The sequence below is a fragment of the Trichinella spiralis genome, assembly GCF_000181795.1.
Source record: "Trichinella spiralis strain ISS 195 chromosome Unknown Scfld4, whole genome shotgun sequence".
Classification (NCBI taxonomy): Eukaryota; Metazoa; Nematoda; class Enoplea; order Trichinellida; family Trichinellidae; genus Trichinella; species Trichinella spiralis.
The window spans coordinates 2,927,042-2,942,173 of record NW_003526943.1 but is presented as its reverse complement, the minus strand read 5'-3'; the positions used below and the strand labels follow the sequence as shown (position 1 = coordinate 2,942,173).

At 28.9% G+C, this 15,132-nt stretch overlaps 4 protein-coding genes across 4 annotated transcripts; 3 read left to right on the top strand and 1 right to left on the bottom strand.

Moving 5' to 3' along the window:
- Positions 1-747: 747 nt before the first annotated feature.
- On the bottom strand, positions 748-1,684 carry Tsp_00749 (phospholipase A2 KBf-grIB). The gene is made up of 3 exons (XM_003376491.1): positions 1,600-1,684; positions 1,210-1,373; positions 748-792 (listed from the first exon to the last, which is right to left on the bottom strand). The coding sequence occupies exons 1-3, from the start codon at positions 1,682-1,684 to the stop codon at positions 748-750; spliced, it is 294 nt and encodes a 97-aa protein (XP_003376539.1).
- Positions 1,685-4,994: 3,310 nt separating this feature from the next.
- Tsp_00750 (conserved hypothetical protein) lies at positions 4,995-5,573 on the top strand. Its single transcript, XM_003376490.1, has 2 exons — positions 4,995-5,014; positions 5,276-5,573. Exons 1-2 carry the CDS (start codon positions 4,995-4,997, stop codon positions 5,571-5,573), a joined length of 318 nt encoding a protein of 105 aa, XP_003376538.1.
- Positions 5,574-6,119: 546 nt separating this feature from the next.
- On the top strand, positions 6,120-8,325 carry Tsp_00751 (hypothetical protein). The gene is made up of 2 exons (XM_003376489.1): positions 6,120-6,738; positions 8,192-8,325. Exons 1-2 carry the CDS (start codon positions 6,120-6,122, stop codon positions 8,323-8,325), a joined length of 753 nt encoding a protein of 250 aa, XP_003376537.1.
- Positions 8,326-10,195: 1,870 nt separating this feature from the next.
- Tsp_00752 (proton myo-inositol cotransporter) lies at positions 10,196-12,696 on the top strand. The gene is made up of 7 exons (XM_003376488.1): positions 10,196-10,360; positions 10,836-11,028; positions 11,058-11,253; positions 11,321-11,547; positions 12,022-12,139; positions 12,189-12,469; positions 12,620-12,696. Exons 1-7 carry the CDS (start codon positions 10,196-10,198, stop codon positions 12,694-12,696), a joined length of 1,257 nt encoding a protein of 418 aa, XP_003376536.1.
- The last annotated feature ends 2,436 nt before the right edge of the window (positions 12,697-15,132 follow it).

The following is a 15,132-nucleotide window of genomic DNA, read 5'->3' as shown; positions in this document are numbered from 1 at the left end:
TATTTGTGTGTAGTATATGAAAATGATTTTTGAAACATATCAATTTTTGTGAAATCTTTTTGCGTTGTTTGCTGCGCATTATTGAGGTACAGTTTGCTAGATGTTTCTTCGTAGTCTGTGGTATGTATATTCAATAAAGCATGAAAAATAAACTCAAAAAGTATAACAGTGTGTAACTGTCATCTGTGCTGCTATTAAAATTCCGTTTATTTAAATTATATATTTTCAGTATTTACAATGCAAACTTGTATGATTTCTGAATTGTAGAAATTATTCAAGTAATTGTGAGCTATGTAATTTGTTTTGTAAAAGCGTTTTTACATGCATTTACGAACTTCTGAATAAAAGTAATGCTGCAGCAAAAATGGCAGTGATTTTATTAGTGCTTATAGCTTATATAAACATTTGAAATTACAGATAGATATACGGCATATAAATATAGTAACTTTAAGAGCTGTTCAGTTATTTATTTGCGCATTTATAAAATCTCAAAAAATGTTTATCAAGCATTAATTTTTTAGGACAAACATTTTAAATAGTATATTTTTAATCTCACATAAGCTCTGATAACGTTTACTTTAGGTAAGACTGAAATTTTAAAACTTTCAAAATTTAGAGAATTACAAAAAAGAATTTAAAATTCTTTTAGAATATATACTGATGGTAATTAATACTGCTGTCATAAGTAGATGTTTTGTATAAAAATTACATCTTGTTATTTCATATATTTTAGTTAATATTGCTATTTCAGTATTGAACTGAGTCTTTTTGAAACTGCAAATATGCGATGCACTGAAATATGTGAAGCTTTTGAAAAATTTAAATGATGGCTTTTGCTTCTTTAAAAGCTAATCAGTCGTTCATTTATTATTATTTTATTATTTATCTAAAAGAATGCTACCAGCTTGTTGGTCTGTAATTAGAACAACCTGGTTTATTAAAATATCCAACATCGTTAATTTGTTTTCGGATGCAGTTACCTAGCCAAATATCACCTTTGCATAACTTTTTTGCACAGACAGATGCCATATTTTCTGAAATTGTTATTCAATTATTTTAAATATTATTCACTTATTTGATTAAAATAAAAATACCAGTGCAAATAGCGTGAGGTTGTTGATTATTTTTGGAACACGTAACATCATAAGGCAAAGCAAACATGGTGAAAATATTGCAGGAAGCACTTTTCAATAGTAATTGTAAAAATACTTTGTGATGTCTGCAGCAAATGTCAATCGCATCTACTGGATTCCCATTTCCTTCTTTTGATCCGCACCAGCATCCATAATCTTCGAGATCGCTGAGCGATTTCTCGATTGTGCATTGTAAAATGCGATCTAAGCTTCCTTCTAAGAATTTTGATCTTCTGCTACCTTAATAATAATAAATTGATTAACACTGACGTCAATAACAAACTGTTTGTAATATATCATAATGTAATAAACGCTGTTTTTATAATGTATGTTAAAAATTATACAATAAAAGTATTTCAAAAGACTTTAATATCAAAAAAGTAATTTCAAAATGAGAAAAATGATATTTTGCTTAAATAATGAATTTCTTTAAGCATTATTAGAAATTTACAAATAAACAACTCACCCTCAGTTAAATGAAAAATATTCTGCAAAGTACAAAGCAAAAATATATATTTCCAAAGCATGATTGAATCAGTTGAAGAAAGCATTTTGTTGAAATAAATACTGATTTCATGCTTAAGAAAATATTTTACTGGTATATAAATAATTAAAAGAAAAAAATTTACTTGTAGAAAATTCTTAATTGAATTCAAACATAAATACTTTAAACACAATATTTGAAATAAATGCACTGGGTTCCCATCACTAATTTTACAATAATTTGTCAGAGCATCTTCCTGATTTCAAATAAGCAAATATGGTTGAATTTGAATAAACAGCAGTTAAAAACTTGCAAAGTTTATTATTTTTCAATTAAATCTAATTCTGGGTTCATGAATAAAGAATTGTTGATGGAATTGTAATGTTTGATGAAATGTTGCAAGTAATTAACGTAGTTGATTAAATTATCATAAAATGAACATACAACGATTACAATTAGCTAAATGTCCTCCTTTTTTGCATTAGAACATATTTAAATGACAAGCTGCTTAATCTAACAAAAGATTCAGAAACAAAAATAATTAGCACGCTCATTTATTCCTAATTTTTGCAACAATGCAACATAAATAAACATTATTATTTGTTAAATTACTCATTAATTTTATTTCAGACTGCTTTAAGCAGCTTCATTATCCTCAGTCCAGAACAGCTTTTAGCTTAAAAAGATTTAAATTGCAAAAGAAGCCGTTATATGACATTTGAAAAACTTAAACTAATGATCATAAAGCATCGTGTTTTGTAGATATATATCTATGTCTAATTACGTTAAAATAAAATGCATGCAATACATATTAATGAAACTTTTTAGTTTTATATTCACAACTGCATATTCATCTTTTACATATATCATTTATGTTTTAAGCAGTGAAAACTGCCAAAAAAGAAGATATTTTCAAAGAAAAGCTAATGTTTTTATTGTCAGAAATGCACATAATTCAATTACTAATTCAATAGTAATTCTAGTGATTTTTAATTAAAAAAAATAGCTCGTGAAAATGTTGTAAATTTAAATAAAAATTATGAGAAGTATATTCTTTGCACCACTGCTGTTGTTAATAATGCTTAAACTGTTTAAAAATACGTGCTTAAAATACCTGTTTAAAACTGCAGAAAAATCATAAACTAAAAGCAATGCATGAAATTAAAAAAGCAAAAATTAAATGAAATTAAAAATATAGTGATTAATCTGTAAAAAGAATGCCTGAATCTGCACTACTTCAAACTGACAAATATTAACTGTTATTAACAAGATGACTGTTAAAAAGAGCAAAATATTTTCAGGTTTAGCTCAGTTTTTTCTGATTTATCTCACAATACTGAAATATTTAACGGTTGAAATTAGCACAAAGCACAAACAAATTAAGCTCCTGCCAGCTCACAGATAGAAATTGTTGAAGCAAAATTAATTTCATCACGCCTCAAGCGTTGTCAATGTGACTTTAGTGCGTTCGATTTTCAATCAAAATAACTTTTTATTAAAAATCACTGTTTCAGTTAAAGCCACGCATTCTGCTTTCTTTGCATTCCTTTATCCACATGTTCGAAGCGATAGCTTATTATATTTTATTATACAATAAGGTGAAAAGAAAATATTTTTTAAAACAAAATAAACATAAAGCATTATGCATTATGATAGTCAGTTAATCATGTTCACCGATGTAGATGAAAATCTGCTCTTTATACAATAAAACATTTAAGCTGTACACTTACATTTACACTACATCGAAGCGGTGAAAAAGAAGCAGCCAAAAATCTGCGATAAAATTTTATGATAAATGTTTTTTACAAAATTATTGATTCCATATATAATTTCAAATGAAATGCTGCACAACAAATTAACAGGTAATATATAATTAACTGAAATGATTCAGTCATATTGTTCCTAGTTTGAACATTGAAATGAAATTTAAATTTATTTTTAATTAAGTTCCTTTTTCTGAAAATAATTAAATTAGTTTTATTTTCAAGTGCAGCATTTTTTCATCTCATTCTATTATTCATTCTTCATTTGTAATTTATGAATTGGCTGATGTTGGCATGCAACATTGCAAAAGAATGTTAATCAAATTTTTTTCAAATTTGATCCTATGAAAACTATGAATAATATTGTAAATAAGATTGTTATTGTTACTGAAATTTGATAAAACTTTATAAGTTCTATTAGACATAAGAAAATTATTTAAAATATATTATTAAAAATTTCAATATATGCAATTTTATGATCTTACATACTCAAAGAAACAAATTTTAATTATATAGTTTTGAAATGAAAGATCTTTAGAATTTTTCTTAAATTAACTGAAAAGTGCATAATATAATATAATTACATAATTATATTAATTATAATATAATATAATGAATTACATAATAATTATTATATTATGAAATTTTAAGTTAAATGTAGTTAATTCAACGAAATGGACAAATGGGCAAATTTTTGACAGAGCACTCTGATTGGTGAAAAAATTCAGTTCTTTTTTTTTCAAATTAGTACTAAAACAGTTTATTAAAACTGTTAAACTTTGATATGAGGTATTTAAATTTGCATATAAATAAAATTTAAAACACTAAGGCTGCTTCAAAGATTTTAGTTTTTTTGAAGAAAATTTCAAGTAAAATGCTTCGATCAGCGCAACCAATGAAATTCAAAGCTGTATACGCCAATAAGAAAATTTGAAAATAAATTACACAGAAATGATTTTAAACAACAAAAAGTAATTGCAAAAATTAAATGGATATTTCATTTGACAACTAGAGAGCTAGACAAAAATTTGTCAAATTTGAAAAAAAGCTTGTTTCAAGCAACGAATGCATCTACCACATGCTTACATCTGGAAACTTTTCTTTGACTTCTAGTTAACATGAATAGCTGTTAATGAGTATTATACAATTCTAAAGCTCAAAAGCATCATATCAACACTAAGTATATGCTAAATTTGTTTTTACCATCACGCTCTTAATTGATTTATTGTCACATTATTTTTTCATAATTTCTAGTAATGACTGTAAAAATTCATTTTCTGTCATTCAATCTATTATCAGTGTCATTGTGACATTGCATATTATATGAGACTATAATCAACTCGGTGATGCAATTTTAAATTTCAATTAACAATTTAATATGATTCTAATTGAGTTAAATTCATAATCTAAAATATAATGTTAATTTGTTTTCTCATTATGTTATTTCATTGTACTATGCTGTCGTTATTCACTTAATTTATCGCCATTCACTGTTTATCAATGGTAACTATTCATGATATGAATGTAAAAAAATTAATCAGTTATTTTATTTACCAATAATTTTTTAGCCGTTGATAAACAGAAAACTGAGTTTAATTACGGTACAATTTACAGATGTGGACTGTTCAAGCAAAGTGTGAAGTCGTCTGATAAAACTGAAATTATTCTAGCTTTAGGTAAAAAATTTTACTGCTTTTTGTTAAATTAAATTAACAGATAAATAATATACATTTTCATATTTTCTCTGTGATTTTTGAAAAGAAAGAACGCTTTGCATAATTACAGCAAATATTAAGCCAATTGCAATCTTCTTCATTGATTTGAAAAATTATAAAAATGTATACAGTATACAATCATTTATTACTATTTTATAGGAAATTTATTACTTCTTACAGACTAACAGTCATGATAACAAATACAAGCGAAAATAATGAAAATTGGAATACAAGCCAATATTTAAAAATTTCCAACGAATCGACCGGTATTTTCAACCTCACCCCAAGCCCAGAAAGTAAAAGAGATGACAGCGACAATGGAGACATCGGAAGAATGGTGCACAATTGGATTTACGTCTTTTCTGGTATTTTTGCTATCATTACTAATGGAATCCTGTTGGTGCTTGTTCTGAAGAAGAAAAAAATATTGCCAAAAGACAAATTTATTTCGGGTAAATGGAACTTGCAACATATTTAAGTGTTGTGTTTTGGTAAGCATGAACATTTATTTAGAAACGGTATCCATACATGTAAAGTTGAAATCCTAGTCAGCGTTCATGTATAATTTATGCCGATATGTTGATTAGTTTATGATAATAAAAATAACTACAGAATTCTTTATCATAAATCGTATCATACTCTAATTTTAAAAGGGCAGAGTTTATTCATCACTGGTAAAGAATGTTTATTTTCATTTTTACCATTCTGAATTTCATTAGGCATTAATTTTGAAGTTTCACAATAGCCATAAATATTTATCTTTAAAAAAATGTATGAAATTTATGATATCATCATTAATTATAGTCCATTAAATGAGAATAATTGCTTTATTTATAAAGCAGAATAAAATAGATAGAATTTAAAAATAAGAAAATAGTGATATCATAGCGCTGTTTCAAATAAAATACAATAAATAAAGTATTTTAAAATTTAAGGATACGCAGTTGGCAGTGCAATACTGGGAATTGGCTATCTTTATGATCACAGCAGGCAAATTGTTCCCGGAGCTGAGTGGCCTGGCAATATGACCGCAGTAAATTGTATGCTCGCATCTTTCAACATCACTTTATTCATGACTGGAGATCTTCTGGTCGTTCTTTGCATTTTCTACATGTCTATTGATGGAATTCTTGCAATATCATCAGCACAAACAAATTTGATGAAAAAACAAAAATTGAGCAACTATTTCGGTTATATAGCTATACTGTTGGCTGGGACAGATGTGGGAATTGCTTGGATTTCTGCTGCCATGAAACCACGAATACTTCCAATCTGCTATCATCGAGCTATGGTTTCAAATTTCAGTTTTCTCTTCCACTATTGGTCTTTAGTAATATTGGGCTATGTGAGCACATTCATTTATACACTCGCCATCATAATGCTGAAGAAAAAGAAAACATCGAGCAGTGGTATCAGGGAAATACAAATACGCCGAGAATTAGAAGTTATGAAACAAGTGATTATAATTATAATCAACAGTTTTGCTCTTGAAACAGTACCTATTTCTTTGGAACTACTTTGCGAATTTTCTCGCCATGCTCCCACAATTTCCATCTACATATGGCTGTTCCAAGCTATCAATCTTTCCTTGTTTGCTGTTGCGCGTATAGTTAAAGACAGCCAAATGAGCTGGAAAAGGCGTGGTGATCGTACAGAAATTTTGGAAAAGGGGACCATTACTACAAAAGTTGTGCCACATTCATCAGCGCGCTTTGGAAATTCACTACAAAAAAATAAATAGCCTTATCTTGCCTTTTTTGTTCAAAAATGAATTCTCAATGAAATGCCTGAAATGCTTGTGCATGTTATTTTTTCTTTCATCTTAAATTCACACAACTGTTGCTGATTCATGAATAATAAAAGTATGCAAATTTGAAATTAAATATATTTTATAAGAAATGAATTGTAACATCGGGGGTTACTGTAGACTTTTATCGATCATTCAAGCGAGGAATATTTCTGATCTTTAACGTTCATTCACAAACAGATACGAACACTAACAATACGCACACACAAGCTAATTGCACACTTTCACTCACACTCACTCTAACACACTCTAAATGGCCATACCACGCACTCTAACTAAGCGCCACAGTCGCGCTATATAAAAAAAGAGGAAAATGTTTGTGCCGCTAGATGGACGCCATTCTCCTTTTTAAATCAGCCAACGTAATTATTGTTCTTGAATTGGCGCCTACGTTATTTCTTCCTTTTCATCTTGATTTTCTGTTAATTGTTAAGCTTTTAATTGATAGCCTGTAACGGAATTTAAAAATTAAGCAAGAAAATTGAACGACCAAAATCGTACAAAATTATTTATGATAATTTTAAAAGATTTTAACAGATAAAAAATTACATTGTGCATCTGTATTTTCTTACTTCAGATGATCATTAGAATCTGTTACAGATTAAAAAAAATTTAAATTGAAGAGTTAATTATACAGTCCAGTTGAACTTGAACTTGATTATAACTATGCATTATGATAGTCAGTTGGAAGGAATATTTCAATAAATGAGTTAATTTTGCAATATTATTAAAGTTCATTATTGATTTAAAAAACGTAAGAAGCGTTAAATGTGATGAATGAAAGATAACGAAAAATAAGGAAGGCTAAAGAATTTTTTCATAAAATTGATTATATTCACCTAATGGTATTTTCATTATCATGTAATATTTATTATAATGGAGAATGTTGTTGCCATTGCTTAGAATACGTGATCGTATGGGAATTATTCAAGATTTGTTTAAATAGAAATTTATACTTTTCAGTTGACAAATAGCTGAGTTAGTCGCGCATTTCGTGTTAATGAATATTGTATACTTTGATAACCATACTTTTACATTGAAAAATGAGTCTTTTATTTATTTCTCATATCAGTGTATTCATTAGTCTATCAACTGACGTAGATGATATAAATTTCATTTATGAGAGTGCATGTGAAGATGAAAAATTTTTGAATACATCATATTTATTTGCATATTTAGTTAAACTTCATAAAATGCAATGATTCGACTGAATTTATTACATTCAGAATGCAGCATGATGAAAGTTGAAGTTATTTTTGAATTGAATTGAAAAAAATTCACATCTGCAGGACAGCTGTGTATGAATCAAAATAACAAAGCAGTATTATTTATAGCAGCCAAATGGCAACAATCTATATTTAAAATGCACACTGATTTATTCTCCAGATTGGAGCACTTTATTTGTCTATTTGCTGTTGCTTGATTTAATGTTAGCATTATTTTGTGAATAAAATTTTGTTTAAAATTAGAAGGCAGCTTAGTTCAAGATGCATACGTTTTATTTTATGTCGATTTCGATCAACATTTATATTACGATCGACCGTATCAATATGAGGAATGAGCATTGTAAACAGTTGTGCTTTTGATGAATTTTTCAAGTGCTGGTTAATCCTTTCAAATTGAAAACGCCGATCGCTGATATCAATAGCAGCGTGTAATAAAGCTTAATTTTACACATCTACCCCTATCGTATAAAAGTGGACAAAATGCAAATGTTATAATTTAGAAAACATGTCCATTTTAATATATTGTTTCAATGACAACGACGAAAGTATCAAAAGCGTGCGTGTAAATTTCATGTTCAAATTGTCGAATTTGCAAACGTTTGACAAGTAGTTGAATGATGATAATAACTCTTCTTTGATTTCTGTCAAGTGAAATTGAAGTGTTCATTTTAGTGCTTTCGACGCGATCGATAAATAATAAAATTTTCCTCTACTCAGGTTACTGCTTTTCAGCCTTGCAGCAGTTATATCAGTGAAATTATACATAGCTGTTTTGTTTTTTGCAACCATTTTCTTTTTTTTAATGAACACTTTCCAAAAATTGCAATGCTTTCAGTATTTCAAAGTTGGTTCGTCAGTGGGTTTGTGTATTTTGTATGCTTTTCTAGTTGACACTAGCTGCAGTTTGAAAACAGCGTGATCTGGTGCTGTTGCGTTCACAGAATATCCGAGTCAGGTCTTCAACAATTAAACGAGATAACAATATTTAAATTTGAATCATTAGCTTCTCGATTTTATTTGACTTCAATTCATTACAAGGTAATGCTTGTATCATAATTATTTTCGTTGAATCTACTGAAGTGGATAATTAAATTTGATTTTTGAAATGATGTAAGCGAAAGAAACGGTTAGAGTAAAAATTTGCTCGGTCTAGGCATTGCAGGTAGTTTGGCATAGTATTTAGTTGCACATTTCTACTGGAGCTTGACGATTGAACAAAGCCTGCTAATTTTGCGTCGAATAGAAATTGTTAAAAGAAAATAATAACTGCAGACTAATGGAAATTTTCCCTACAAATAATTCATGAACATTTTCTGAGTTTAGTATGGAATTTTTTAATAATTAAACAGATTTCAATATTATTTTGTTAAAATTGCATTAAATGTTTAATCGTTTGAATTTCTTCTCCCATAAACTCTGTACTGGTTTGAAGTTTGTTCAAGTTTTGTTCAATTTAATTAATTATTGTTGATTAATTAATGCCATCTTTCAATTCTGCTAAATGATGGAATTCTTCACAAAATTCATTCCTTACCCCCTGCGATGCGACTGTTGTTGTTGCTGCTGTCAGTTAATCATCTTCTCTAAATATAGCAAATTTGTGTCAAAATTTTTTCCTCCGCTCAGCTTACACCAACTGTTGAAACAAAATTTCCATTATTTCAACAAATATGCAAAACTTGCTGTTCATGAAATCTGTGTTATGAATTTCAGACATTATATTAATAATTAATAAAAAGATTCTAGCGTATTTTTCCGGTCATTTGTCCGACCGTATGATTGATAATAATTGAACGTGAAACAACAGTTGTCAACGTAGTACTTGCTCATAAACAATTCTCTCAACAATTATGCTTTTTCATTCAACTGGAAAAGTTCTATAAATAAACTGAAATAATTGATTGATTTCGCTTTGATTTTACCATTTAACATCAACTCTGAAAAAGTTTTATTTTACTTCATATAATTTTGCAGGGTTCAGAAGCAAAGTTCTATCCCCTCCTCCGTTACCTCTCACTTTGCTGCTAGTGTTAGTGATTTTTTTTCTTCAACTTCCATTTATTGATGATGGATTCCGACGAAATCACACCAACAAAGACTACTCCTACGCTTATTTTTCTATGCGTTATGGCTGTAATGGGTGGCTTTCCAATAGGCTACTTTACCACCATTATATCCGGAGCAATGTTAATCATCCAGTCGCAGTTCCTTCTTGACGATCATTGGCTACAGGTACGAATTTTTTTTAATTTGTATAATCCTGCTTTAATTTGTAAAAAATAATTCATAATAATGAGCAGGATGTCTTTCAAAATTACTGCTAAGCAAGTATTGTTATTTAAAGTTCAAGAGACAAAATACTGATACAGTGAAAGCATCGGGCTAAAAATAGCAGAATTTGAAGTTCAGTGTCAAACTTATGTATAATTGGAATGACAAGAGAGATTTTGTTTTTTTTGCATTACATTTAATTTAATATTCAAGTGACTAGAAATTTGATCATTACTCATTTTAGTTCAGCATTTATACTGTGACTTATTTCTGAAACTTATCGCTAACTGTCGTAAACTAGAAGTATTACAACTAAAATTTAATCTGTACGTTTTATATATCTGAAAAAATTACTTGTTTTGAGAAAAGTTTTATTTTTATTACCAATAAAGCATTTCATATCATCAAAGTTGTGATATAAGATTTTTTGTTTTAGATTATTGTTAGTACAACGGTTGCTGCGGCGGCGATTTTTGCACTTCTAGGTGGATGGTTTAATCAGAGAATTGGGCGCAAGAAAGTCATTTTAGTATCATGCTTGTTTTATATTATTGGATGCATTGTTACCTCGGTTGCCACTAATAAAGAAGCAATAGTTGCTGGTCGATTTCTTCATGGAATTGCAATTGGTTTTTTAAGATATATTTTTATTTTACAGATTTTCTGAAAAGAGACTGTATCTTTGCAGGTTTATCTTCATGTACAGTTCCACCCTATTTGGCTGAATGTGTACCGACGAATATCCGTGGCAGATTACTAATAATGTTTCCAGTTCTGATAGCACTTGGTCAATGGGCAGCATGCATATTTGCTGCATCGTTGAGCTACTTGCAGGACAAAAATTGCAGTTGGAGGTAGAATGTTTTAAACTTATTTACTTTTTGTTAAATTTTTATAAAAGTATTCCACACTTGCATTTAGAATCATGTTCGGTATAGGCGGAATTCCTGTTCTAATAAAATTGTTTGGCTTCCCATTCATGCCAGAAAGTCCGAGATGGCTAGTCAGTAAAGGTTACATTGATGAAGCATTTAAAGTTTTGAAATCAATATATGGAAAAACTGACAAAGGAATAGCTATGGCACAAATGAATATCAATTCTATGACAGAAGTGGATCATGCAGAAGCATCACATACTAGGAAAAGGGGTATAGCTATGTTTTCTTAATAAAATTAATCTTATAAATCAACGCAAACACTAGCATAATGCTTTTACATATTTTAGAGTGCATGCTATTTAAATTGTTAAGAAATCGTGCCTCTCGGAAAGCTTTGATTGTTGGCTGCGCTTTGCAAATTTTTCAGCAGCTTTCAGCGGTTAACGTTGTCATGCAAGAAAAATATTATTATAATAGCGATGATTTCAGTTTCGTAATAGTGAATTTTTTTTAATTAAATAGGTATTACAGTGCATCAATAGTTCGCATGGGTGGCATAAAAAATGAATCAACGGCAATGTGGATGTCAGCAGTCATAAGTGGAGCTAATTTTTTTGGTACTGTACTAGGTGTATATCTCATTGAACGTCTTGGTCGTAGATCCCTTGTATTTTTTAGCATGCTGGGTAAAGTGCCAATTGATGAATAGTTTTTATTTAATATGATGTGCATGTTGATAATTAGGGGTAATCGTTGGTTTATTGCTTATGGGAATTGGGTTTCAACTTATATCTATTCATGCTATGCCTGGAAAATTTGTGGAAGCTAATCCGCCGATGGTTGACCTCTGTTCTGAATTTGGGTAATATTGTTTCAGTTTGTTTATAATTTATAAAGAATGAAATTTAAAGGTGTGATGAATGCTCATACGACAGCAAGTGTGGGTTTTGCTATGATTCATCTGCAAATAATTCTCAGTTGACAGGGGCTTGTGTTTCCATTTACAAAAATGATTCTGGAATTGTATCAAGTGAATACGCTTTGTACGGCCGATGCTCTCCAAAAAATGGCTATAATAACATGGGAAATGGCAATTCATCTAATTTACAATTTGAATATGGATTTTGTTCAACTCGTTATTCTCCAATACCTATCGTTGCAATGACTATATTTATGTGTTTTTTTTCTATTGGTTTGTATTTTATAATTTTCAGTGCTAATATAACTAATGTATACATATTTCAGGGCTTGGAGGTGTACCTTGGGCTGTAAATGCGTATGAACATAATAATTTTTTGCTCTCTAATAATTTTTTCTACAAAAACATGTTAATAATGTTTAGGGAAATTTATCCAAACTGGGCTAGATCAGCTGGCAATTCTTTGGGCACTTTTAGCAATTGGATATTCAACTTGCTGACCGCTTTGACTTTCTTGACTTTGTCTAAAAAGATTACTCGTCAAGGTATTAAATTTATATTATAAAATGAAAAGAGTTTAAAATATTTTCAATTTTTAAGGTGTCTTCTTCATGTACGCTGGATGGCTGACATTAGGTTTAGTACTGCTTTACCTTTTGATGCCTGAAACGAAGGGTGTTTCAATAGACAACATCGAATCTATTCTTGAAGGACCATGGATTTACAAGAAATCGTTAGTAAAATGAAATGTGATTTTTTTTATAATTTTCAGTTTGTTTTTTAGTTCAAATTATAAACATCAACGAAGAGTTGAAAGTGAAAAATTGTCTAGTTGAAAAAAGGCAATACTGAAAGCTGTATCATTATAAATATGCCACACATAAATTCAGTGATGTGTGATCAAATAAAAGAAAATGCATATTCTATAAGAATTGGAGCTAGAAATACTAGAACAAGTAGAAATATTATAATGTGACAATTACAGTAAATTTCTTGTGCTTTACTTTGAAAACTTTGCAGATATTTAAAAGGCATAGATTTTCAACGATTACACTAGTGGAAAAATGTTCATTCAAAGTGATACTGAAGAAATAATTTTAAAATGTTAACTCATACGGTGAAATGCATCTTACAAAATGCGTTTTAAACGTTGCATTTATGTAAAATCATTATCACTATTAATTTAATTATCTATTAATAGTGATTGATAAATAAAACTTGATAATATTTATTGGATAATCAAAATTTATTATAATCTAAATCTGTGATCTGCTCATTTAAAACTGACTTAGAGTTATACAAAATTCTCTTTATCAGTAAATATTTTTTTATTTATTTGAAAATTTTAATTGAAATTTTTAAAATTTATTAAAAATTGATGCAACTTAATTTTTTAATTTTAACTGCTCATTTTAATAAAGCAACCGCTTCCAGTGTTCACTTAAAGAACAGTAATTACGATTGAGAAAAGAATCCAAATTCAATATCATCAGAAAGTGACCATTTGAAATAGTTTAATTGCTTAATATTTAATGGAACTTTAAATAATAAAATTTCAATAAAACTTACGATTTCTGCATATTATGAATTTTACTTATTGTTTGTCCTCTCGTAAATTGCCTAATCCATGTCTTTACTGGCACGTTAAATGAAAATAACTGCAAATTAATTGAAAGCCGCAAAACAAACTATTTTTCATCTAGTAAGTTTATTTTTTTTGCGCTTATTTTATGCTTTATAATTTGGCACCTATGTTTACCAGTAAATCAAGTACATTGAAAATTAATTATATTTTTTAATTTGGATGAATATTAAAGAAAAAAAAGTACACTTTCTAGTTTTATGCAGTTGCAGTATTCAACGGAAATTAGTTTTTCTTGCCACATGTGGTGCTGAGTCAATTATTTAGCAGCTGAAGCTGTGCTAAAATATTAAATTAAAACTAAAATGTTATGCTGGAATTTTGAATAGCATTATCACACAATGATGAAAGAAATTTTTCAATGATGTATATTTCAAATACATGCTCAACAAACAGCCAAACTGCTTAAGCAAATAAAAAAGAACAATGTTATTGCTGTGACGATGACATTATAAAGAATAAGTATAACAGTATAAAATGTCATCAAACAGTACATATAGCATGAGTAACTGATGCATTCATTAGTAAATAGATAACTGAATGTGACGGCTTTATACGCTTTTCTGTTTGTATTTCAGTCGATAAAATTGTTTAATCAGTGTAAGTAGAAATGATTTCGTGAATTTTTTTCCCATTTTAAAGTATTTCATTTTTATGCGAGCATAACTGTAGCCTTTATTATTTTTTGTACGTATATCTAGTACAAAGTGAACAATATTAATTAATTTATACGGTAAATGTTAAGCAACTTGTTCATTTCTTGTATAGTCTGTGGCTGATTAATCAGTGCTCTCTGCTTTTGGTAGCGGATGCAATGGTTAAATAATGAAATACCAAACAATTATTTTTAAATCAAGCTTTTTGCTTGCCCTGTGCAATTTGGAATACTTAAATATCAGTAAGTAGTTGTTCATTTAATTTCCGTTATTTCAAAATGTAACTTGTTTAACTTGACTTGCTAATTATACTAATTAGATGAGGATTAAAAAAATCATCCAGTGATCATAAATATGCGCTATTTTTATTAACATTATTTCAAGTATTAGAAATGACGCAAGTATTTTGATTCATTCATTCTATTCTGCACTGGTTTGGCCTAGTCGCTTCGCTGGTGTACATAACATTGTATTCCCCACAGTAGATAAAGCTTCTCAAATAAGAGATCAATGGACAGATACGCATTATAAATAGCAATAAATAAATATTTTTAAAATTTTTCGTCCACTTTTGATAAGCCTTATCTTGTAGATTGATATGTACAATTTTTCAACTCTCGTTGCAATGCATTGCGAGA

Coding starts and splice junctions, on each gene's coding strand:
- Tsp_00752 (XM_003376488.1), top strand. CDS start 10,196: ATGGATTCCGACGAAATCACACCAACAAAGACTACTCCTACGCTTATT. Junction 11,254..11,320: donor GACAAAAATTGCAGTTGGAG/GTAGAATGTTTT, acceptor ACTTGCATTTAG/AATCATGTTCGGTATAGGCG. Junction 12,140..12,188: donor GACCTCTGTTCTGAATTTGG/GTAATATTGTTT, acceptor TGAAATTTAAAG/GTGTGATGAATGCTCATACG.
- Tsp_00749 (XM_003376491.1), bottom strand. CDS start 1,684: ATGCTTTCTTCAACTGATTCAATCATGCTTTGGAAATATATATTTTTG. Junction 1,374..1,599: donor TATTTTTCATTTAACTGAGG/GTGAGTTGTTTA, acceptor ATTATTATTAAG/GTAGCAGAAGATCAAAATTC. Junction 793..1,209: donor TTTGCTGCAGACATCACAAA/GTATTTTTACAA, acceptor CACATATTTCAG/TGCATCGCATATTTGCAGTT.
- Tsp_00750 (XM_003376490.1), top strand. CDS start 4,995: ATGTGGACTGTTCAAGCAAA. Junction 5,015..5,275: donor ATGTGGACTGTTCAAGCAAA/GTGTGAAGTCGT, acceptor TACTTCTTACAG/ACTAACAGTCATGATAACAA.
- Tsp_00751 (XM_003376489.1), top strand. CDS start 6,120: ATGACCGCAGTAAATTGTATGCTCGCATCTTTCAACATCACTTTATTC. Junction 6,739..8,191: donor AATGAGCTGGAAAAGGCGTG/GTGATCGTACAG, acceptor TCACATCTGCAG/GACAGCTGTGTATGAATCAA.